The sequence below is a fragment of the Mustelus asterias genome, chromosome 18 (genome assembly GCF_964213995.1).
Source record: "Mustelus asterias chromosome 18, sMusAst1.hap1.1, whole genome shotgun sequence".
Taxonomy (NCBI): Eukaryota; Metazoa; Chordata; class Chondrichthyes; order Carcharhiniformes; family Triakidae; genus Mustelus; species Mustelus asterias.
Genome location: NC_135818.1, coordinates 30,503,754 through 30,528,941, shown reverse-complemented (window position 1 = coordinate 30,528,941; position 25,188 = coordinate 30,503,754). Strand labels below are relative to the sequence as shown.

Here is a 25,188-nt window from a genome sequence, read left to right as displayed (position 1 = left end):
TGTAGGGATATGGAGGTAGGGCCTGGGTGGGATTGTGGCCAGTGCAGACTCGATGGGCCGAATGGCCTCTTTCTGTACTGTAGGGTTTCTATGATTTCTATGAAGTTTTGTCCCCTCTCTAGTCGAGCCATCCACATATTGAATGAGAAATTCCTCCTGAATACACTCAACAAATTTCTCTCCATCCAGCTCTCTAATCCTATGGCTGTCCCAGTCAATGTTGGGAAAGTTAAAATCTCTGACTACAACCACCCTATTTTTCTTGGAGCTATCTGTAATCTCCTTACATATTTGCTCCTCAATTTCCCGCCGACTATTTGGGGGCCTATAGTACAACCCTATCAAAGTGATTTCCCCCTTCTTATTTCTCAGTTCTACCCATATAGACTCAGTGGCCGAACCCTCGGATATATCCCCTCTCAGTACGGCCGTGATGTTTTCTCTAATCAAAAGTGCAACTCCCCCTCCTCTCTTACCTCCTGTTCTATCTTTCCTATAGCATCTGTACCCTGGAACATTGAGCTGCCAGTCCTGCCCCTCCCTTAGCCATGTTTCAGCAATCATATCCCAGTCCCACATACCCATCCATGCCCTGAGTTCATCTGCCTTGCCCGTCATCTCTGGTGAACAGTTTTGCTGATATGGCCATTCGCATCTCAATTTCTCTAGATGCCTCCTAATCTTGTTACTTGTCTGTTAGTTTGTTTTAATTTCAAGTTCAACTGTTAACCTTGTTAACTTCCCAAATTCCTAACAATGGGGTGCCAACCAAGTGAGCTGAACTCCAGAGGTGAGGTGAAAGTGAATGTCCTTGATATCTGGACAGTATTTGTTTGAACCAAGGCTATAATGAGGTCAGGAGCAGAGTGGCTCCCTGGAAGAACCCAAACTGATCGTCAGCGAGCAGGTTATTGCTGAGTGTAGTTTGACAGCACTGTCGACAACTCTTTTAATCACTTTGCTATCATCCTTCATCAGCTGGCATCAGAGTGTTGGGAATTCATCTGCAAGGCTATCCTCTTGATCAGGTGTGAAAGGTCCCAAGGAGGAGAAAATCCCTACTATCCTTTTATTTCCCTTTTATATGCAAATTTCAAAAAGCCACAAAGAGTATTCTGCATGTATAATCAAATTTCTGAAGTTATGAATTTCCATTTCAATAGTTCACAAACACATTTTAAACTGATTTAAAAAGTAGCAACAAACCTTGCGATGTGTGAAGTAGAGATTGTCGTACATATCCACAGAAATAAGTTGGGATTCTTTCCTATGTCCATCGAGATTTAAAATTCCATATTTGTAGCCAGTTTCATCATTCTTTACTGAAAATATCCGTTTACAGTTTGTATCTGCCTATCAAAAATAGCATATCAGCAATTATGATTTAGATATATTACTCAGCAGGTGAACAGAGTCATAGAAACATTGAAATTAAAAGCAAAATGCTGCAGATGCTGGAAATCTGAAACAAAAACAGAACATGCTGGATAAGCAGCAGAACAGCAGATCTGGCAGCATCTGTGGAGAGAAACAGAGTTAACGTTTCAGATCTAAATGGCCCTTGTACAGAACTGAAGCAAGGTAGAAATGTACAGAATTATATAGTTGGAAAAGACGCAGAGGAGGTTGAACAGAATAGAAGGCTAGGGATAGGTCGGGGTAAAGGACTATGGACAAATTTGTTCTGGATAGAAGACAAAGGGGAGTGCTATTGGTGCCATTAAGGGATGAACAGTGCTAATAGTGGCAAAAGCGAAGAGAGTAGAATGTGTTCATGGGAGCAAATCTGAACAACAATGGACAGGTGGCCATGTGGGGGAGGGGTAGAGTTCTCTGTGAACAGTATTGCTTATAGCGATCAAGAAACAATAATTTGCACTATATACACGTGACAATAATAAAATCAATTGTCCTTCAAGATAGAATTCAAAAATAATACATAACCCTTCAGCAGCACAAAGGAATAAAATCTACCTTGAGCAGCAGAATGGAGGTACATCAGAACCATATGAATAGGACAGTTAAATTACAAGAAAACTCAAGATGAAACAATTGAGCTTCACTATGAAATGGAAAACCTGCTAAAGGGCTACAAAGATCTCTCAGGTCAAAATTTATGCCATTGGAAAATTACGAAGTGAAGTAAAATGAATTCAATGTCACTCTGAAGGAAAAGATGAACCAGTTGGCAGAGAAGATTCAGGAATGTTCTATATTCCAGGAGGAAGCTAAGAGGTAAAAGAATAAGACTACAGAGCTGAAGAAAATGATCAAATGTTTGGAAGAAATGTACAAAAATATTGGATCCCCCAAAAAATGAAGAGATGAAATTTAAGGACTTAGAATGGCACGTGCAAGTTGAATTTCTCACTAAAGAACATTAAGAGTCTCAGAAACGAGATTGTTTTGGCAGATAAGGCAAAGGAGAATCGAAAGAGATTCTACAAATACATAAAGGGCAAAAGAGTAATTAGAGAGAGAGTAGGACATCTGAAGGATCAACAAGGTCATCTATGTGCAGATCCACAAGAGATGGGTGAGATCCTAAGCATGGATGTTAGAGAACTTGGGGAAATAAACAGTGACGTCTTGAAGGGTGTGCATATAACAGAGGAGGTGGTGCTGGAAGTCTTAAAGCGCATCAAGGTAGATAAATCCCCGGGACCTGATGAAGTGTATCCCAAGACATTGTGGAAGGCTAGGGAGGAAATTGCGGGTCCCCTAGCAGAGATATTTGAATCATTGATAGTCACAGGTGAGATGCCTGAAGATTGGAACATGGGGCAAATGTTGTGCCTTTGTTTAAGAAAGGCTGCAGGGAAAAGCCTGGGAACTAACCTCACATCTGTAGTGGGTGAGTTGTTAGAAGGTATTTTGAGAGACAGGATCTACAGGCATTTAGAGATGCAAGGACTGATTAGAGACAGTCAACATGGCTTTGAGAGTGGAAAATCATGTTTCACAAATTTGATTGAGTTTTTTGAACGGGTAACAAAGGTAGATGGGGCAGTGCAGTTGGTGTTGTCTACATGGACTTTAGCAAGGCCTTTGACAAGATACCGCATGGTAGGTTGTTGCATAAGGCTATATCTCACGGGATCCAGGATGAAGTAGCCAAATGGATGCAAAGTTGGCTTGATGACAGAAGACAGAGGATGGTTGTCGAGGGTTGTTTTTCAAACTGGAGGCCTGTGACCAGCGGTGTGCCTCAGGGGTCAGTGCTGGGTCCATAGAATCATCATAGAAACCCTACAGTGCAGAAAGAGGCCATCTGGCCAGTCTGCACTGACCACAATCCCACCCAGGCCCTACCCCCATATCCCCACACACTTACCTGCTAATCCCTCTAACCTACGCATCTCAGGACACAAAGGGGCAATTTTAGCATGGCCAATCAACCTAACCTGCACAGCTTTGGACTGTGGGAGGAAACCGGAGCACCCGGAGGAAACCCACTGTTATTTGTCATTTATATTAATGATTTGGATGAGAATTTATGGGGCATGGAGATGACGGCATTGAATCATAGAATCATAGAAACCCTACAGTGCAGAAAGAGGCCATTTGGCCCATCGAGTCTGCACCGACCACAATCCCACCCAGGCCCTACCCCTATATCCCAACATATTTACCCACTAATCCCTCTAACCTATGCATCTCAGGACACTAAGGGGCAATTTTAGCATGGCCAATCAACCTAACCGGCACATCTTTGGACTGTGGGAGGAAACCCACGCAGACACGAGGAGAATGTGCAAACTCCGCACAAACAGTGACCCAAGCCGGGAATCGAACCCAGGTCCCTGGCGCTGTGAAGCAGCAGTGCTAACCACTGTGCTATCGTGTCACCCCATTGGGCTGGGGTGGGCACAGTAAGAAGTCTCACAACACCAGGTTATAATCCAACAGGTTTATTTGGAATCACAAGCTTTCGGAGCGCTGCTCCTTCCTCAGGTGAGTGGAGAGTTGGATTCACAAACATGGCATACATAGACAGAAATGCAATTGCAAGATAATGGTTGGAATGCGAGTCTTTACAGGTACAAGCAATCCGAGTGGAAAGAGGGATAATAACAGGTTAAAGAAGTGTGAATTATCTCAAGCCAGTTTGTAGGATTTTGCAAGCCCAGGCAAAGTAGTGGGGGTTACACATAGTGTGACATGAACCCACGATCCCGATTGAGGCCGTCCTCATGCATGCAGAACTTGGCTATCTGTTCTATTCAGCGATTCTGCGTTGTCATTTGTCTTGAAGGCCGCCTTGGAGAACGCTTACCCGAAGATCGGAGGCTGAATGGAGACCCTTCAGACGCTTTAGTTAATTGTTGTAAGTCACTTAGGGATAAGTCTTCCTTTTCCTGAAAAGTCTTAGCAATTATCAAAGCCATTCTGCTTTTCAATTGGTGTAATAAAATTCACTGTGGAAATCTTATAAACCTTAAACTCAGGAAGTATCTGCACTCGTATTTGTCTATGATTTCAAGTATTCCGGACAAGCCCCCAACTTAGTTACAGTCCTTGGTCAGACTCCAGAAGGTGAATAAAGGCACAAGATTCCAAATATATACAAAAATATATTTGACTATTGGAATTCAGGAAGATAAAACAATTTGTAATATCTACCTTATACTCTAGCATTCAAGGCAACTACAAGGTACACGCGAGTTAACAGGTGAACTGTGGTCAGACATACCACACTATAATAAAGATGATCGATGTGACCAAAACAGATTCCATGGATTTCTCAATTACGCATGCAGATGTTTGTCACATTGTGAGCTAATCAATCTCATTGAAACTTTGTCTTTCTCACAAGAGTTTCCAATCTCCACATCTAAGGTCTCATCTGGGAATCCTCTTTGAAAGTCACTTCCACTCAGATGTTTTTAACAATGACCCATCTCTCAGGATTTCAAACTCACCTTCCAAGACTCATTTCCCCAGATCTCCAAGTACACTCAACCTTCACCTTCCATGCACAATTGTAGATGTTTGGACATTCCAAGTAAATCTCCACTGCTCCTTTTCCCCAACAGCCCACGGTAGAGCCACAAATCTTCAGCCACCTTCTTGGATCTTCAGGGATCCTAGCCTGCCCACTTAAAAGTCTGTTCCCTGCAGCTCTTTCTTGAATTCAGAGCTTATTACTCATCTCCTTTCTTACTTAAGAGACCTAGTCTGACTATTATCCCTTGCCTGAGACTGCCTTTTGGGTACTCTCCCTTGTTTGAGATCTTCTCCATGTCATGCTCCCTAAGACACCTACAAAATAATGGTATTCCATTCCAGGTCTTATGACCTGCTTTTTGTGCCATTCTGTTTCTTTTCTTGTGTGCAGGACAGGTCTCTGGATGGAACTGCACATGTGTGACCATTTCCTAGCGGGCACAGGAGACCCAAGGTTTGTTAGGAACTAGAATTCCCAGCCTATGAATTAAAGCAGCCAAGTATTTCACCACACATATGAAAAATGAATTTGCAAAGGAAAAATGAGAACTGATTAGAACATCTGAATGCTCAAAGGAAATGGAAGACTTGAAAGAAAATTTGAAATGTGTCAGACAGAGCTGAGTGTGCCAGCAAGCATGGAGGCACCTTACACTTAACCCAAGTATGACTATGAATACCTCTTCAGACCTGCCAAGCTATCACCAAAACCCTCAATGGTAATGACCTGGAACCTGCTGCCCACGAGTGTGGTGGAAACAGAAGTGATGAATGATTTCAAAAGGAAATTGAAAGAAATAAATTTTCAGAGATACAGGGACCAAGCAGGGGAACGGGAGCGCTCTGAAGAGTTGGAAAATTTGATGGGCTGAATGGCCTACCTCTGTTCCATAAATGAATAGGATTGTAGCAGGTCTTATAAATACAATACTGACTGATCACTAGTGACATCACTTAAGTTAGTTTCAGTTCAGGGTGGAAATCATGGTCTAGTTAGGGTGACAGGTAGCTTACACCCAAAAACTATTAGTGCTTCTCATCTATCAGTTTCTTTGGGTGATACATAATGATGAACCTATGACACGCTGTCATGGTAGTCCAATTTCATATTGCAGATAGAAGTTATTAAGAGACAGCAATGATGGAAAGGAGATCTCTGCTGCATCCAGCCATAATACTTTGATACTATTCACAACTCCTTGTGAATCATAAAACAGACAACCCATTTCTCATCAGATAGCCAGATGGCCCCCTGCAAGGTGAAAAACCAGATACAAACTCAGGCCAATTAGGAGAGAAAAAGATGAAAAATTCCTCTCTGATCCAGGAGTTCACACTGGCTTGTATTATTATTAGGCAGTGATATGGATTGTTCATGAACATTAGAGAGCCCTCCACTGGAACATCCATACCTCTTTTATGTGGTAACCTGCACCCCAGCCTTGAACAGGTCTAGCTCTTGTTGGAAGGAAATTAGAGAATCCATGTCCAGTGCACAAGCTATGAGCTTGTTCCTCATTTTATTATTTCATAGGATGAGCATGTTACTGGAAAGTCCAACATTTGTTGCCCATCCCCAAGAGCCACTGGAGTCCACAAGTCAACTATCCGCTGGTAAAAGAGCCACCCCGACATTGAACCTAAGCCTAACCTTATATAATTGTTTTATTTAGTGGAAACAAACTGTCTATACAATCTATTTCCTTCCACTCTAATTCTCTAAGTGCAGGGTTTTAGTTCTTCATTACCTAGATAGGCTCAAAGATGTTTTAAACTGGAAATTAGTCTTGTAATCCATCACTGCATATTTTCCAAAGCTTTAATATCAACCTGTATCCAAAATTGGACACAGTATCCCAAGATCTAGTACAAGGCCAAAATAATAAGCTTCTCTCTTACACAGTCAATTGTTCAATGTACACTTTTAGGTCCTATTCACTCCATTTTTGTTTCACAGTATTGTTCATGAACATTAGAGAGCCCTCCACTGGAACATCCGTACCTCTCCTTGTTTTAGTGCTTTTTAATGTAATGTGTTGAAAAGACTTGCTCAGCATTCTCCATCCCGATATGTATAACATCTTTCAAAATTAAACATCATTTGCCAGCCACAGGCCCAATTCCCAATACATCAAGATTTGTTGAACATTTGTCTACAGTCCCATCACTCCCATAGTTCTTAGCATCGTTTGAAAATATCCTACGTCTAAATCATTAACATAAATAGCAACGGCCCAACATCGATTCCTGCAGGACATCACTAATGAATGGTCTCTAATCAGATTCCAATCTATTTATAATTATTTTCCGCCTTTAGGCCTTCCAGCCAGTTCTGAATTCAGTACATAAATTACTGTCGTTACCAGAACCTCCAATCTGTTGACAAATCTCCTGTATCCAATCAAAAGCTTTTTGTAATTCTAAGTAGATTATTTTTTTACCAAGGTCTGGTTATGAAGACTGGAAATCCTTTTTTTGAATGGAAGCAAAGTACCATGGATGCTGAAAATCTGAAGCAAGAACAAAAAGTGCTGGAAAAATTCAGCAAGTCTGGCTGCATCTCTGGAGAGAGAAATAGAGTTAATGTTTCGAGTCCAATGTGTCTCTTTTTCGAACTCTAACCTACTAAACCTTTTTTAAAAAAATCATTTTGGGTGTCCCTAATGTGTGTTTCTCGGTTTCATTTTCTCTGTTTATTCCACTCACCTGACGAAGGAGCAGCGCTCCAAAAGCTAGTGGCGTTTGCTACCAAATAAACCTGTTGGACTTTAACCTGGTGTTGTTAGACTCCTTACTGTGTTTACCCCAGTCCAACGCCGGCATCTCCACATCATTTCTCTGTTTAGGCAGTTATATACTGCATTCCTAATAATTCCCTGAAGTACCTTCCCTAATTACCAATGCCAAACTAATGGGTCTGCACTCACCCAGATTTGCCTGTGCACACTGTTTTAAAGATTAGAGCTACATTATTCCCAAATTATTGCATCTCTCTAATAGGCAAAAAACACCATGTTTTATGATTTTTGAAGAACTTCACGAATGCAGCCCGTTCATCTGTTAAACAAGTCTGCCAATAACATCCTCTCTAAGAACACTTAATTATCTTCCATCCCTCATGTTTGAATTAAAATGCAGTGATATAGAACAGAGCAAACCTGTATCACACAGGTAAATATGTTCCATTTGTTCAATAAAGCCCGATCCAATCCTTAACCACGGTGGTGCCATTCAAAGCATTTTGTTAGCTGCTACCTTCCAACTATGAAAGCTTAGCCAACCACTTCGGAGTTAGAAAACAAAAAAAAATTTTTGTGTCTCATACTTACCAAAATCATTTTGAAACTGCTGTCGTTGGAAGAATCGGAACTGTAAACCTCCAATTTATTCCTTCTCATTCCACTGACCTTCAGTTCTTGAGCAAACCTGTAAATGTTTTTTGTGGTGGAAATAGTTAAATATATATTTTAAAAATGATTACTGTCAAATCTCAATATTATGAGCTCATTTCATGGAAATACCTAAAAAGGACTGAGATAATTAATTAAGAGGTCATGAACAAAAAAATGACCCCGGCACGGTAGCACAGTGGTTAGCACTGCTGCTTCACAGCTCCAGGGTCCCGGGTTCGATTCCCGGCTCGGGTCACTGTCTGTGTGGAGTTTGCACATTCTCTTCGTGTCTGCGTGGGTTTCCTCCGGGTGCTCCGGTTTCCTCCCACAGTCCAAAGATGTGCGGGTTAGGTTGATTGGCCAGGTTAAAAAAATGGCCCCTTATCCTGGGATGCGTAGGTTAGAGGGATTAGCGGGTAAAATATGTGGGGGTAGGGCCTGGGTGGGATTGTGGTCGGTGCAGACTCGATGGGCCGAATGGCCTCCTTCTGCACTGTAGGGTTTCTATGATTTCTATGACCAAAAAGGGCAATTGGAATGCTGCCGGTATAATCGAAAGAACTAGAATTCAAGGGGATAGAAGTCATGCATCAGCACACTGATAGTAATGTGAGCAGGTCGAGGCATCACACTTTGGGAAGGATGTATTGGCCTTGGAGGAAGTGATTTACAACAATCATACCTGGTCTCCAAGGATAAAATTATATTTACAAAATATAAGAGGAACACATAGAATAGTGTAGGATAGGATAGATAAATAGAAACTATTTCTGTTAGCTAAGGAGTCTTGGACTAAGGGACACAGTCAAAAAATCTAGAGTCAGACCGTTCAGGAGAAAGAAGGAAATATTTCTACACACACAAGTTCTTAAAAATTTAAACCTCTTTTCTGCAAACAATAAACTGATCAACTATTCATTTTAAAATTGAGATTAATAGATTCTTGCTAGCCAAAGCTATCAAAGGGTATTGGAGTTAGATCACTAGTTAGAAAAATTTGGCGCGATTCTCCCATCCCGACGCGCACGTTTTTTGGCATGTTGGGGGATGGGAGAATCGCGTGTTGGCCATTTCGAGGGATTCGCGCTTGCGTCAGGAACTGAAGAGCAGGCACAGTCAGGACCGCACTGGAAACCAGCGGAAAGAGAGATGAGTCTTTAAATCTGTTTTTCATGCATTTTAAATCTGATTATCGGGCCCATCAGCATCTCCCACCACGCCTGGAGTATTTCACTCTGGCTTAGGGTAGACCCCGCCGGAGTGAAGGGGGGGGGGGGAAATCGGGGCCCTGCAGGGGGTCAGGTGGCAGGAGGATGGTGTCCCCTGGGCATGGGCATCCTGGCAGTGCCAGCCTGTGCCTCCTGGCACTGCCCAAGAGGCAAAGTGCCCATGCCCAGGGGACACCTTGGCACTGCCCACTGGGCATCGGCAGTGCCAAAGGGCAGGGCCTAGAGGTAGGGGCATGGCTAGGGGTGAGGCCTGGGGAAGGGATGGGGCCTATTCTGGGTGGGGCCCAGGGTATGGGGCCGATTGTGGGCAGGGCCTAGGGCGTTCGGTGGGGGTGGGGGGGGTCCCGCTGCCACTCTGCATTGGGATCAGTCAGGGCTGGAGGGAGGCCAGTGATCGGGGCGGGCTGGCGGGGGGTGGGGGGAATGCCACTGCTGGGCGGGGGTGCTGGTAATTGGGCTGCTCCGGGACAGTTAGAACCATAGAACTATTACAGCTCAGAAACAGGCCTTTTGGCCCTTCTTGTCTGTGCCGAACCATTTTATGCCTAGTCCCACTGACCTGCACTTGGACCATATCCCTCCACACCCCTCTCATCCATGAACTCGTCCAAGTTTTTCTTAAATGTTACCACTTTATCTGGCAGCTCATTCCACACTCCCACCACTCTCTGCGTGAAGAAACCCCCCCTAATATTCCCTTTAAACTTTTCTCCTTTCACCCTTAACCCACGCCCTCTGGTTTTTTTCTCCCCTAGCCTCAGCGGAAAAAGCCTGCTCGCATTCACTCTATCTATACCCATCAAAATCTTATACACCTCTATCAAATCTCCCCTCAATCTTCTACGTTGGAAGGGGGAGGGAGTTGCTTTGGCCTGGGAATGCTTGTGCATGCCGCGATCGGGCCGTGGAGGGGGGGCAACACTGTGGGGGTCCCGAGCTGGCCAGCAAACTGCAGGCTGACAGTTCAGGACCACTGCGCATGCGCAGAGTTCTAGAACTGTCAGACTTTGGCATGAATAGGCCACCCGCTCCCACCCCCCCGAGCTTTTAATGAGATTCACGATTGTGACTGCTGAGTGTGGGAGATTCGAGCCTGAACTCCCACTGAAAAAATAATTGTGATTTACATCAATTTTCTCACCAATTCAGCACTTAGAACTTTTTTGGGAGAATTGGGCCCATTGATAAGTGACACAAAATGGAAGTTTTTTAATAAAAATATGAACAACAAACATATTATTGGCCTATCAGGGGATAACAGCAGCAGCAGCCAAAGCAGTGGCACCACAGCTGGCTCTGTTGTTAAGCAGGGAGGGACAAAGAGCACCAGAGCAATAGTTATAGGGGACTCTATAGTTAGGGGTGCAGATAGACGCTTCTGTGAATGTGAAAGAGACTCCAGGATGGTATGTTTCCTCCATGGTGCCAGGGTCCAGGATGTCTCTAAATGGGCAGAAAGCATTCTGACGGGAGGGGGTGAACAGCCAGAGGTCGTGGTACATATTGGTACTAATGACATAGACAGGAAGAGTGATGAGGTCCTGCAGCAGCAGTTTAGGGAGTTAGGTAGAAAGTTAAAAAGCAGGACCTCCAGGGTTGCAATCTCAGGATTACTCCCTGTGCCACGTGCCAGTGAGGCGAGGAATAGGAAGATAGTGCAGCTCAACACGTGGCTAAACAGCTGGTGTAGGAGGGAGGATTTCAGAAACCTGGACCATTGGGGTCTCTTCAGGTGCAGGTGGGACCTGTACAAGAAGGATGGGCTGCATCTAAACTGGAAAGGCATAAATATTGTGGCCGGGATGTTTGCTAGTGTCACACGGGAGGATTTCAACTAGTTTGGCAGGGGGGAGGGAACCAAAGCAAAGTTGAATTAACTGAAGGGGAACCAGGGAGTAGGGCCAGTAAGACTCAGAGAAAGAGCAGGCAGGATGTAGCTGCTAATCAAAGAGGGTCTGGTGGAATGAAGTGCAATTGTTTCAATGCGAGAAGTGTAACAGGTAAGGCAGATGAACTTAGAGCTTGGATTAGTACTAGAAACTATGATGTTGTTGCTATTACAGAGACTTGGTTAAGGGAAGGACAGGATTGGCAGTTTAACATTCCAGGAACAAAGATGTTTCAGGTGGAATACAGGGGGATGTAAAAGGGGTGGGGGAGTTGCACTACTGGGTAAGGAGAATATCACAGCTGTACTGCGGGAGGACACCTCGGAGGGCTCATACAGCGAGGCAAGTTGGGTAGAGCTCAGGAATAGGAAGGGTGTAGTCACAATATTGGGGGTTTACCACGGGCCACCCAACAGCCAGATTGAGGAACAGATATGTCGGCAGATTTTGGCAAAGTGTAAAAGTAACAGGGTTGTTGTGGTGGGAGATTTTAACTTCCCCCATATTGACTGGGATTCACTTAGTTCTCGGGGCGTGGATGGGGCAGAGTTTGTAAGGAGCATCCAGGAGGGCTTCTTGAAACAGTATGTAGATAGAGCAACTAGGGAAGGGGCCAAGCTGGACCTGGTATTGGGGAATGACCCGGCCAGGTGGTCGATGTTTCAGTAGGGGAGCAGTTCAGGAACAGTGACCACAATTCAGTAAGCTTTAAGGTACTGATGGATAAAGAAAAGTGTAATCCTCAAGTTAAGGTGCTAAACTGGGGGAAGGCTAATTACAACAATATTAGGCAGGAACTGAAGTTATGTAGATTGGGGACAGATGCTTGAGGGCAAATCAACATCTGGCATGTGGGAGGCTTTCAAGTGCAAGTTGACGGGGATTCAGGACCGACACATTCCCGTAAGGATGAAGGATAAGTATGGCAAGTTTTGGGAACTTGGATAACGAGAGATATTGTGACCCTAGTCAAAGAGAAAAAGGAAACATTTTCAAGGCTAGGAGGCTGGGAATACACGAAACAAGTGTGGAATACAAGGAAAGTAAAAAGAAACTTAAGCAAAGGAGCAAGGAGGGCTAAAAGGGATCCTGAAAAATCATTGGCAGCAGGAATAAGGAAAATCCAAAGGCTTTTTATAAATATATAAAGAGCAAGAGGGCAGTCAGGGAGAGGGTTGGCCCACTCAAGGACAGGGGAGGGAATCTATGCATGGAGCCAGATGAAATGGGCGAGTATTAAATGAGTACTTTGCATCAGTATTCGCCAAAGAGAAGGACTTGGTGGATGATGAATCCGGGAAAGGGGGTGTAGATAGTTTGAGTCATATTGAGATCAAAAAGGAGGTGGCATTGGGGTTCTTGAGAAACATTAAGGTAGACAAGCCCCCAGGGCCTGATGGGATATACCCCAGAATACTGAGAGAGGCAAGGGAGGAAATTGCTGGGGCCTTGAGAGAAATCTTTGTATCCTCACTAGCTACAGGGGAGGTCCCAGAGGATTGGAGAATAGCCAATGTTGTTCCTTTGCTTAAGAAGGGTAGCAAGAATAATCCAGGTAATTACAGGCCGCTGTGCCTTACTTCAGTGGTAGGGAAATTATTGGAGAGGATTCTTCGAGGCAGACTTTACTCCCACTTGGAAATAAGTGGACGTATTAGCGAGAGGCAGCATGGTTTTGTAAAGGGGAGGTCGTGTCTCACTAACTTGATCGAGTTTTGAGAGGAAGTGATGAAGATGTTTGATGAGGTTAGGGCAGTGGATGTTGTCTACATGGACTTCGGTAAGGCCTTTGATAAGGTCCCTCATGGCAGACTGGTGCAGAAGGTGAAGTCGCATGGGATCAGAGGTGAGCTGGCAAGGTGGACACAGAACTGGCTCGGTCATAGAAGACAGAGGGTAGCAGTGGAAGGGTGTGTTTCTGAATCGAGGGCTGTGACAAGTGGCGTTCCTCGGGGATCAGTGCTGGGGCCTTTGCTGTTCGTGTATATATATAAACGATTTGGAGGAAAATGTAACTGGTTTGATTAGTAAGCTTGCGGACGGCACAAAGGTTGGTGGATTTGCGGATAGTGATGAGAACCATCAGAGAATACAGCAGGATATAGATCGGTTGGAGGCTTGGGCGGAGAGATGGCAGATGGAGTTTAATCCGGACAAATGTGAGGTCATGCATTTTGGAAGATCGAATACAGATACAGTCCAAAGATGTGCGGGTTAGGTTGATTGGCCAAGCTAAATTGTCCGTTAGTGTCCCGGGATGCGTAGATTAGAGGGATTAGCGGGTAAATATGAGGGTTAGAGGGATTAGCGGGTAAATATGTAGGGATACGGGGATAGGGCCTGGGTGGGATTGTTGTCGGTGCAGACTTGATGGGCCGAATGGCCTCTTTCTGCACTGTAGGGTTTCTATAAAGGAAATATACAGTAAATGGCAAACCCTTAAGAGCATTGATAGGCAGAGGGATCTGGGTGTACAGGTACACAGGTCACTGAAAGTGGCAATGCAGGTGGAGAAGGTAGTCAAGAGCCTTCTTGCCTTCATCGGCCGGGGCATTGAGTGTAAAAATTGGCAAGTCATGTTGCAGCTTTGTAGAACATTAGCTATATCGTGTTTAATTCTGGTCGCCACACTACCAGAAGGATGTGGAGGCTTTGGAGAGGGTACAGAAAAGATTTATCAGGATGTTGCCTGGTATGGAGGGCATGAGCTTTGAGGAGAGGTTGGAGAAATTTGGTTGGTTCTCACTGGAACGACGGAGGTTGAGGGGCAACCTGATAGAAGTCTACAAGTTTATGAGGGGCATGGACAGAGTGGATAGTCAGACGCTTTTTCCTAGGGTGGAAGAGTCAATTACTGGGGGGCATAAGTTTAAGGTGCGAGGGACAAGGTTTAAAGGAGATGTACGAGGCAAGTTTTTTACACAGAGGGTGGTGGGTGCCTGAAACTCGCTGCCGGGTGAGGTAGTGGAAGCAAATACGATAGTGAGTTTTAAGGGGCGTCTGGACAAATACATGAATAGGATGGGAATAGAGGGATATGGTCCCCGGAAGGGTAGGGGGTTTTAGTTCAGTCGGGCAGCATGATCAGTGCAGGCTTGGAGGGCCGAAGGGCCTTTCTTGTGCTGTAATTTTCTTTGATCTTTTATAGTCAAAAGAAAGGGTATGGCTGATTAAAGGTCAAATAAATATTGTGGAGGCAGAGAGCCCAGCTAGGGTAGTGAAAGAGCACTTTACACCTGTCTTTACTAAAAGGAATGATGGCAATGTCACATCAAACAGGGAGGTCATGTCGAGAAATTTAATGGAATAGAAATAGCTAGAGAAGAGGTACTTAAAAGGCCAGAAGCTTACAAGTAGAAATGTCATCCAGATCATAAGGGATGGACTCTAGTGGGAGGGACAGGGTGGCTAAGCGCTATCAGCATATCATGCTGAGTGTTTTGGACACAGTCTCACAACACAGGTTAAAGTCCAAAAGGTTTATTTGGAATCACGAGCTTTCGGAGTGCTGCTCCTTCATCAGGTGAGTCCCTCTCAGAGGGAAGAAAGTTGCAGGAAAACCTAATCATACTCTCACAGGGCGTAACAGCATTACTCATGGTAGCAATCGAGAGGGGACATCCAAGTTCATCTTCCTAACCTAGAGGTTCTAAAGAACAGTTGTGACACCCAACTTGGGTTGCAGCTGAAATAAGCTAAGGAGCTAAAGCTGGAACTTCCCAGGTGTGTATGGCTGATAACACAGTCAACTGTGTTAAGTGCACCCTAAGCCAATCAGCAGTTGAAGGCCAATTTATGTTAAACTGACACATATCTTGCACTTCTGATGAGAGTACAAATGGTTGAAAATGTAAAACCTGACTTGAAAACGGTAGCATTTTAGCCCTGTAATGCTTCTTTCCTAACATGTGTCACCTAAATTTCTTGTGTTTGCACTAATTCCTAAGTCCTCAATGCCCTCTTGCCATGTTTGACTGGCTGCTCCAGACTAATTTTCACATTGTACTTCTAAAAGGCATTTGATACAGTGCCACACAACAGATTCATGAGCAAAGTTATCGCTCATGAAATAAAAGGGGCAGTCGAAATATTGATATGAAATTGGCTGAGTGATGGGAAACTGAGCAATAATGATGTTTTTCAAGCTGGAGAAAGGTTTGTGGTGGAATTCCTTGGACGCATTGCAAACTGTGAAGAGGATAGTGTAGGACATCAAAAGGACATAGACAAGTTAGTGGAACAGGCAGGCAGGTCATAGAGTCATAAAGCTTTACAGCATGGGAATAGGCCCTTCAGCCCAACTTGTCCATGCTGCCCTGCTTCTTTAATTACTAAGCGAATCTCACAACACCAGGTTAAAATCCAACAGGTTTATTTGGTAGCAAAAGCCACTAGCTTTCGGAGCGCTGCCCCTTCGTCAGGTGAGTGGGAGTTCTATTCACAAACAGGGCATATAAAGACACAAACTCAATTTACGAAATAATGATTGGAATGCAAGTCTTTACAGGTAATCAAGTCTTAAAGGTACAGACAATGTGAGTGGAGAGAGCGTTAAGCACAGGTTAAAGAGATGTGCATCGTCTCCAGAAAGGACAGTTAGTGAGATTTTGCAAGCCCAGGCAAGTAGTCATGGGGGTTACAGATAGTGTGACATGAACCCAAGATCCCGGTTGAGGCCGTGCTCATATGTGCGGAACTTGGCTATCAGTCTCTGCTCAGCGATTCTGCGCTGTCGTGTGTCGTGAAGGCCGCCTTGGAGAACGCTTACCCGAAGATCAGAGGCCGAATGCCCGTGAACGCTGAAGTGTTCCTCAACAGGAAGAGAACACTCTTGCCTGGTGATTGTCGAGCGGTGTTCATTCATCCGTTGTCGTAGCGTCTGCATGGTCTCCCCAATGTACCATGCCTCGGGACATCCTTTTCTGCAGTGTATCAGGTAGACGACGTTGGCCGAGTTGCAAGAGTATGTACCGTGTACCTGGTGGATGGTGTTCTCACGTGAGATGATGGCTTCCGTGTCGAGGATCCGGCACGTCTTGCAGAGGTTGCTCTGGCAGGATTGTGTGGTGTCGTGGCCACTGTTCCCCTGAAGGCTGGGTAGTTTGCTGCGGACAATGGTCTGTTTGAGGTTGTGCGATTGTTTGAAGGCAAGAAGTGGGGGTGTGGGGATGGCCTTGGCGAGATGTTCGTCTTCATCAGTGACATGTTGAAGGCTCCGGAGAAGATGTCATAGCTTCTCCGCTCCGGGGAAGTACTGGACGACGATGGACGACAACTGGACCTTCAACTCATGGTGAACAATCACTGAAACAACCATGAGTCCAAAGGAAGAAAATGTCATCGATGTATCTAGTGTATAGCATCGGCTGAAGGTCCAGTTGTCGTCCTTCGTCATCCAGTACTTCCCCGGAGCGGAGAAGCTACGACATCTTCTCCGGAGCCTTCAACATGTCATTGAAGACGATGAACATGTCGCCAAGGCCATCCCCACACCCCCACTTCTTGCCTTCAAACAACCGCACAACCTCAAACAGACCATTGTCCGCAGCAAACTACCCAGCCTTCAGGAGAACAGTGACCACGACACCACACAACCCTGCCATAGCAACCTCTGCAAGACGTGCCAGATCATCGACACGGATGCCATCATCTCACGTGAGAACACCATCCACCAGGTACACGGTACATATTCTTGCAACTCGGCCAACGTTGTCTACCTGATAAGCTGCAGAAAAGGATGTCCCGAGGCATGGCACATTGGGGAGACCATGCAGATGCTACGACAACGGATGAATGAACACCGCTCGACAATCACCAGGCAAGAGTGTTCTCTTCCTGTTGGGGAACACTTCAGCGGTCACAGGCATTTGGTCTCTGATCTTCGGGTAAGCGTTCTCCAAGGCGGCCTTCACGATACACAACAGCGCAGAGTCGCTGAGCAGAGACTGATAGCCAAGTTCTGCACACGAGGTCGGCCTCAACCGGGATCTTGGGTTCATGTCACACTATCTGTAACCCCCATAACGACTTGCCTGGGCTTGCAAAATCTCACTAACTGTCCTGTCTGGAGACAAGACACATCTCTTTAACCGGTGCTAAACGCTCTCTCCACTCACATTGTCTGTACCTTTAAGACTTGATTACCTGTAAAGACTCGCATTCCAACCATTATTTTGTAAATTGAGTTTGTGTCTTTATATGCCCTGTTTGTGAATAGAACTCCCACTCACCTGACGAAGGGGTAGCGCTCCGAAAGCTAGTGGATTTTGCAACCAAATAAACCTGTTGGACTTTAATCTGGTTTGTGAGACTTCTTACTGTGTTTACCCCAGTCCAACGCTGGCATCTCCATATCTCCCTTCGTTGTCCAGTACTTCCCCGGAGCGGAGAAGCTACGGCATCTCCTCCGGAGCCTTCAACATGTCATTGATGAAGACGAACATCTCGCCAAGGCCATCCCCACACCCCCACTTCTTGCCTTCAAACAACCGCACAACCTCAAACAGACCATTGTCCGCAGCAAACTACCCAGCCTTCAGGAGAACAGTGACCAAGACACCACACAACCCTGCCACAGCAACCTCTGCAAGACGTGCCGGATCATCGACACAGATGCCATCATCTCACGTGAGAACACCATCCACCAGGTACACGGTACATACTCTTGCAACTCGGCCAACGTTGTCTACCTGATACGCTGCAAGAAAGGATGTCCCGAGGCATGGTACATTGGGGAAACTATGCAGACGCTGCGACAACGGATGAATGAACACCGCTCGACAATCACCAGGCAAGACTGTTCTCTTCCTGTTGGGGAGCACTTCAGCGGTCACGGGCATTCGGCCTCTGATATTCGGGTAAGCGTTCTCCAAGGCGGCCTTCGCGACACACGACAGCGCAGAGTCGCGGAGCAGAAACTGATAGCCAGGTTCCGCACACACAAGGACGGCCTCAACCGGGATATTGGGTTTATGTCACACTATTTCACATAAATATTTCTGCTTTTTTCCTCCTGAGTCTTTATCATGCGATCCTAGAATCAGAATTTATGTCACACTATTTGTAACTCCCACAGTTGCGTGGACCTGCAGAGTTTCACTGGCTGTCTTGTCTGGAGACAATACACATCTTTTTAGCCTGTCTTGATGCTCTCTCCACTCCCATTGTTTTGTTTCTTAAAGACTGGATTAGTTGTAAGTATTCGCATTCCAACCATTATTCATGTAAATTGAGTCTGTGTCTTATAAGTTCTGTTTGTGAACAGAATTCCCACTCACCTGAAGAAGGGGCTCAGAGCCTCGAAAGCTTGTGTGGCTTTTGCTACCAAATAAACCTGTTGGACTTTAACCTGGTGTTGTTAAACTTCTTACTGTGTTTACCCCAGTCCAACGCCGGCATCTCCACATCATGATCTCCATATTGTGCAGTGCTACAGACCTTATACAATACACAGATGATGCAGTACTGTGGCTCTTACTTCACAAACAGCAGTGATCTTGGCACAGTTGACACCAATGTCATCTCACTGTCACAACATTGAGAGTTCAAGGCTCACTCAGATCTAAATAGACATTATAATACAACATGAAACATTCCTAGCCTATCTGCTCAGATGGACACTGAAAAACTCAAAACTATTTGCTGAATGGGGGTTATTCAAGCATAGCAGCCAATCTATTACCAAAACACGAACTGGTTACTCATCTCATTTTCACACGTGGGACCTCAATCTGCACACACAACTTTCTTGTTTGCCTCCATCTAAATAACTTCAATCATCAAAATACATAAGATTTTTAAATATTTATTTTCTGCACATATGGTATTATTGGAATGGTTGGACTTCTCCAGGAATGTGTTGGGGCTGCCATCATAGTTTGATATATCAGAATGTCCAGCCTGAAACATTCCTGGCAGTTAAAAGTCAACTACGTTAGTTTGGGACTGTCGCCCAAACCTGGTTAGGGGATTATTGAAATTTTTACAACAATCTGACAGCTTCATAGCTAGTATTTAAACAAAAACCTAATTTAAAATTAAGTCAGAGTCCCAAACTGCCATGGTAGTATTTGAATTCACATTCTCTGGACAATGAGTTCAATAACAAAACTCATACACTCCTATTTCCTTCGGACTATCCCAAGATAATGCTGAAGGTCTTTCTGACTTTATGCCTGTATGAAATTACACCACCAACATCAGGGGCTAAAGACTTTGGAAACCACTTGTTTTGCAATACTCGGCCAAGGACAGTGAGGAACAGCAAGGAAATGGACAGAAAAGTGACAAACACAAGAAAAGATTAAAGAAGGCAGTGCAAAACAATGTGATAAATTTTTCCCATTGCGCAAGACCTCAATGGAGCAGAAGACAAAATAATGTAAATTTATTCAAATTTATGAAACAAATGCAAAGATGTTTCAAACATTTAGATAAATGCGAGGTGATGCATTTTGGTAGATTGAACCAGGGCAGGACTTACTCAGTTAATGGTAGGGCGTTGGGGAGAGTTACAGAACAGAGATCATGGGGTACATGTTCATAGCTCCTTGAAAGTGGAGTCACGGATGGAAGAGTGGTGAAGAAGGCATTCATCATGCTTGGTTTCATTGGTCAGAACATTGAATACAGGAGTTGGGACGTCTTGTTGAAGTTGTACAAGACATTGATAAGGCCACACTTGGAATACTGTGTACAGTTCTGGTCACCCTATTATAGAAAGGATATTATTAAATTAGAAAGAGTGCAGAAAAGATTTACTAGGAGGCTACCGGGACTTGATGGATTGAGTTATAAGGAGAGGCTGGATAGACTGGGACTTTTTTCTCTGGAGCATAGAAGGCTGAGGGGTGATCTTATAGAGGTCTATAAAATAATGAGGGGCATAGATCAGCTAGATAGTCAATATCTTTTCCCAAAGGTAGGGGAGTCTAAAACTAGAGGGCATAGGTTTAAGATGAGAGGGGAGAGATACAAAAGTTTCCAGAGGGGCAATTTTTTCACACAGAGGTGGTGAGTGTCTGGAACAAGCTGCCAGAGTAGTAGTAGTAGGGCGGCACGGTAGCACAGTGGTTAGCACTGCTGCTTCACAGCTCCAGAGACCTGGGTTCGATTCCCGGCTTGGGTCACTGTCTGTGTGGAGTTTGCACATTCTCCTCGTGTCTGCGTGGGTTTCCTCCGGGTGCTCCGGTTTCCTCCCACAGACCAAAGATGTGCAGGTTAGGTTGATTGGCCACGCTAAAATTGCCCCTTAGTGTCAGGAAATGCGTAGATTAAAGGGATTAGTGGGTAAAATATATGGGGGTAGGCCCTGGGTGGGATTGTGGTTGGTGCAGACTCGATGGGCCGAATGGCCTGTTTCTGTGCTGTAGGGTTTCTATGATTTCTATGATTTTAGTAGAGGCGGGTACAATTTTGTCTTTTAAAAAGCATTTAGAGAGTTACATGGGTAAGATGGGTCTGAAGGGATATGGACCAAATGCGGGCAATTGGGACTAGCTTAGGGGTTTAAAAAAAGGGCAGAATGGACAAGTTGGGCCGAAGGCCTGTTTCCATGCTGCAAACCTCTCTGACTCTATGCTATTACAGGAAAGCAAGATAAACACACGGGGAGAGAAAGAAATAGAAACATATGCTGATGGGATTAGAGGAAGTATGATGGGAGGAAGTTCGACTGGAACATAAACTCTGGCGTGGATTTGCTGGCTAAATAGCTGTATCTGTGTTACTGTATGTACTATGTAAATTGTTTTAATATAACCTACATACCGCAAATATGATGCCGAGTTCATTAATCCAAAATGTCTTTTCAGTAGAAGCTTTGTGAAGTCCATACCCATTCTAGCCACCCGCTGTTTTAAAAAAAAAAGTTAGGACTCCAGTGATCAAGCAGATCGTCACAGATGGTTTCATTCGAGAGCTGGCATCCTGGTCAATTGACAAATACATTATCTGTCTGAACCTTGCTCAGGTAAAGACAAACTTTGTGTCATTGGGAAGTATAAGGTTCACATCCTGAGAATAATTATAACAGCTGAACTCAAGAATAAAATGCCAACATAAATAGGACTTGGAGTCAGCCATTTGAGTCTCCGAGCGATCCTGCCATGAGATAAGGTCATGGTAGATTTCTACCTTCACCTTCCCGCAACATCCCCATATCCCTCAGTGCCAAATTTACCAACCTCTGTCCTGTCTATACTCAGACAGGATGCTCAGTTGAGAAGGCAGAGATGTCTAAACATTCACAACCTTGTGAGTGAAAGCAATTGTCCACATTCCAGTCCTAAATGGTTGACTCTATATTCTAAGACCCTATGTTCCAAATTCTCCAGACATGGAATGCAACCTCCCAGCATCAGTCCTATCAACCCCATTATTATGTTTCAATGCAGTCACCTTTCATTTTTTTAAACTCCAGGAATTTATTTTTTACTCATTCATGGGATGTGGAAATCACTGGCTAGACCACATTTATTGCCAATCACAAATTACACTCGAGAAGGTGGTAGTGACCTTCCTTCTTGAACTACTGCAGTCCATGTGGTGTCGGTGTACCTACAGTGCTGTTCGCGAGGGAGTTCCAGGATATTGATCCAGTGACAGTCAAGGAACAGCTCTATATTTCCAAAGCAGGATCGTGAGAGACTTGGAAAGGAATTTGCAAGTGATGGTGTTCCGAAGCATTTTCTACCCTCATTCTTCCAGATAGTAGCGTGGGTTTGGAAAGTTCTTCTAAGGAGTCCCTGCAATGCATCTTGTAGATGGTACACACTGTTCTCACTGTGCATCGGTGACGGAAGAAGTGAATATTTTCTGATAAGGTGCCAATCAAGCAGGCTGTTTGGTCTTAGATGGTGTTGACCATCCTTAGTGCACTTATCCAGGCAAGTGGAGAGTATTCCATCACACTCCTGACTTGTGCCATGTCGATGGTGGACAGTCTTTGGGGAAATCGGGAGGTGAGGTACTCACCACAGGATTCCTAACCTCTGACCTACTCTTGTAGCCACAGTATTTATGTGGCTGGTCTAATTCAGTATATGGTCAATGGTAACCTCCAGAATATTGATAGTGGGGGATTCAGCAATGATGATAAATGTCAAGGGGCAGTGGTTAGATTCCCTCTTGTTAAAGATGGTTATTCCTGGCACTTGTATGGCATGAATGTTTCTTGTCACTTATAAGCCCAAGCCTGGATATTGTCCAGGTCTTGCTGCATTTGAGTCGTCGCAAATGGTGCTGAACATTGTGCAATCACCAGTGAATGTCCCCACTTCTGACTTCAGACATACGATGGAAAGAATTTCATTAATGAAGCTTAGGACACTACCCTCAGGGTAGTGAACATACTTAAAAGCATTTTGTAAAATACAAGTCTAATTACCCCAGTTTTAGCATCCTCCTCCAACATCTTCAATCTTTTTTCTTCCATTTCCCTTTGTTTAATTGTTTCCCAGGTAAGAGGGTTGCAGTTGTTGTGTCCAGGCAATAGTCTAAAATATCTGTTCTTTTTTTGATCATAGTAAAATCCAGGTAGCTCTAAAAATAAGAGAGACTCATTACTAAACATAGAACATAGAAAAGATACAGCGCAAACAGGCCCTTCGGCCCGCAAGTTGCGCTGGTCATGTCCCTACCTACCTAGGCTTATATATAGGCTTACCTATAACCCTCAATCCTATTAAGTCCCATGTACTTATCCAGAAGTCTCTTAAAAGACCCTATCGAGTTTGCCTCCACCACCACTGACGGCAGCCGATTCCACTCACCCACCACCCTCGTGAAAAACTTACCCCTGACATCTCCTCTGTACCTATTCCCCAGCACCTTAAACAAAGAACAAGAACAAAGAACAATACAGCACAGGAACAGGCCCCTCGGCCCTCCAAGCCCACGCCGCTCCCCGGTCCAGGATTGAATCCTGAATCCAGGATCCCCGCCCAATTTTCCAGCCTATCTACATACTAATATCCTATCCACTGAGCTGTCCCTCACAGCTACGATGCTTTGTTCATCACAACCTATTAGCTCACCTCCACCCCCCCATTCCAGACCATGTGATCTCCAGGGAGAGGCGAAAACCCTGTGTCCTTTCGTAGCAGCCATTTCAGCCCTGGGAAAAAGCCTCCGAGAATCCACCCAATCTACACCTCTCAACATGTTGTACACCTCCATCAGGTCACCTCTCATCCTTCGTCTCTCCAAAAAGAAAAGACCGAGCTCCCTCAGCCTATCCTCATAAGGCATGCCAAACAATCCAAGCAACATCCTTGTAAATCTTCTCTGCATCCTTTCAATCATTTCCACATCCCTCCTGTAATGAGGCGACCAGAACTGAGCACAGTACTCCAAGTGGGGTCTGACGAGGACTTATAAAGCTGCATCATTATCTCCCAACTCCCAAACTCAATCCCTCGATTGATGAAGGCCAGCACACCATACGCCTTCTTAACCACCTCCTCTACCTGCGAGGCCGATTTAAGAGTTCTATGGACCCGGACCCCAAGGTCCTTCTGATCCTCTATACTGCGAAGAGTCTTACCCTTGATATTATACTCCTTCATCTCATTTGACCTGCCAAAATAGACCACTACACATTTATCCAGGTTGAAGTCCATCTGCCACTTCTCCGCCCAGTCTTGCATCCTATCTATGTCACGCTGCAGCTTCTGACATCCCTCCAACCTATCCACAACACCACCAACCTTCGTGTCCTCGGCAAACTTACCAACCCATCCCTCCACTTCCTCATCCAGGTCATTTATGAAAATGACAAACAGCAAGGGTCCCAGATCCCTGGGCACTCCACTGGTGACCGACCTCCATTCAGAAAAAGACCCGTCTACAACCACTCTCTGCCTTCTGCAGGCAAGGCAGTTCTGAATCCACAAGGCAACAGCCCCTTGGATCCCATGCCCTCTCACTTTCTCGAGAAGTCTTGCATGGGGGCCTTATCGAACGCCTTGCTGAATTCCATGTAAACCACATCTACCGCTTTTCCTTCGTCAATGTGTTTAGTCACATTTTCAAAGAACTCCATCAGGCTCGTAAGGCACGATTTGCCTTTGACAAAGCCGTGCTGACTACTTTTGAGCATACTAAACTTCTCTAAATGTTCATAAATCCTGTCCCTCAGGATCTTCTCCATCAACTTACCAACCACTGAGGTTAGACTCACCAGTCGGTAATTTCCTAGGCTATCCCTATTCCCTTTCTCGAATATAGGAACCACATCCGCAATCCTCCAATCCTCCAGAACCTCTCCCGTCTCCATCGACGACGCAAAGATCATCGCCAGAGGCTCTGCAATCTCTCCCTCGCCTCCCACAGTAACCTGGGGTACATCCCATCCGGTCCCGGCGACTTATCTATCTTGATGCTATTCAAAATTTCCAACACATCCTCTTTCTTAATGTCCACATACTCAATCTTTTCAGTCCGCCTCAATCCTGTAGTACAACCACCCAGGTCTTTTTCCACCGTGAATACCGAGGTAAAATATTCATTAAGCCCTTCTGCTATTTAGAACATAGAACATAGAACATTACAGCGCAGAACAGGCCCTTCGGCCCACGATGTTGCACCGACCAGTTAAAAAAAAAAACTGTGACCCTCCAACCTAAACCAATTTCTTTTCGTCCATGAACCTATCTACGGATCTCTTAAACGCCCCCAAACTAGGCGCATTTACAACTGATGCTGGCAGGGCATTCCAATCCCTCACCACCC

General features: G+C 44.9%; 1 protein-coding gene across 2 annotated transcripts in view; it reads right to left on the bottom strand.

Annotated features, from left to right (window-relative positions):
- Nucleotides 1-25,188, bottom strand: part of wdr21 (WD repeat domain 21) — a 173,273-nt gene that overhangs the window by 104,858 nt on the left and 43,227 nt on the right. For both annotated transcript variants that reach the window (XM_078233664.1, XM_078233665.1), the window contains exons 4-7: nt 22,844-22,998; nt 21,226-21,308; nt 8,277-8,373; nt 1,207-1,353 (exon numbers count right to left, since the gene is read on the bottom strand). In XM_078233664.1, coding sequence (XP_078089790.1) covers nt 1,207-1,353; nt 8,277-8,373; nt 21,226-21,308; nt 22,844-22,998 — 482 coding nt within the window. The remainder of the gene's footprint in view (nt 1-1,206; nt 1,354-8,276; nt 8,374-21,225; nt 21,309-22,843; nt 22,999-25,188) is intronic.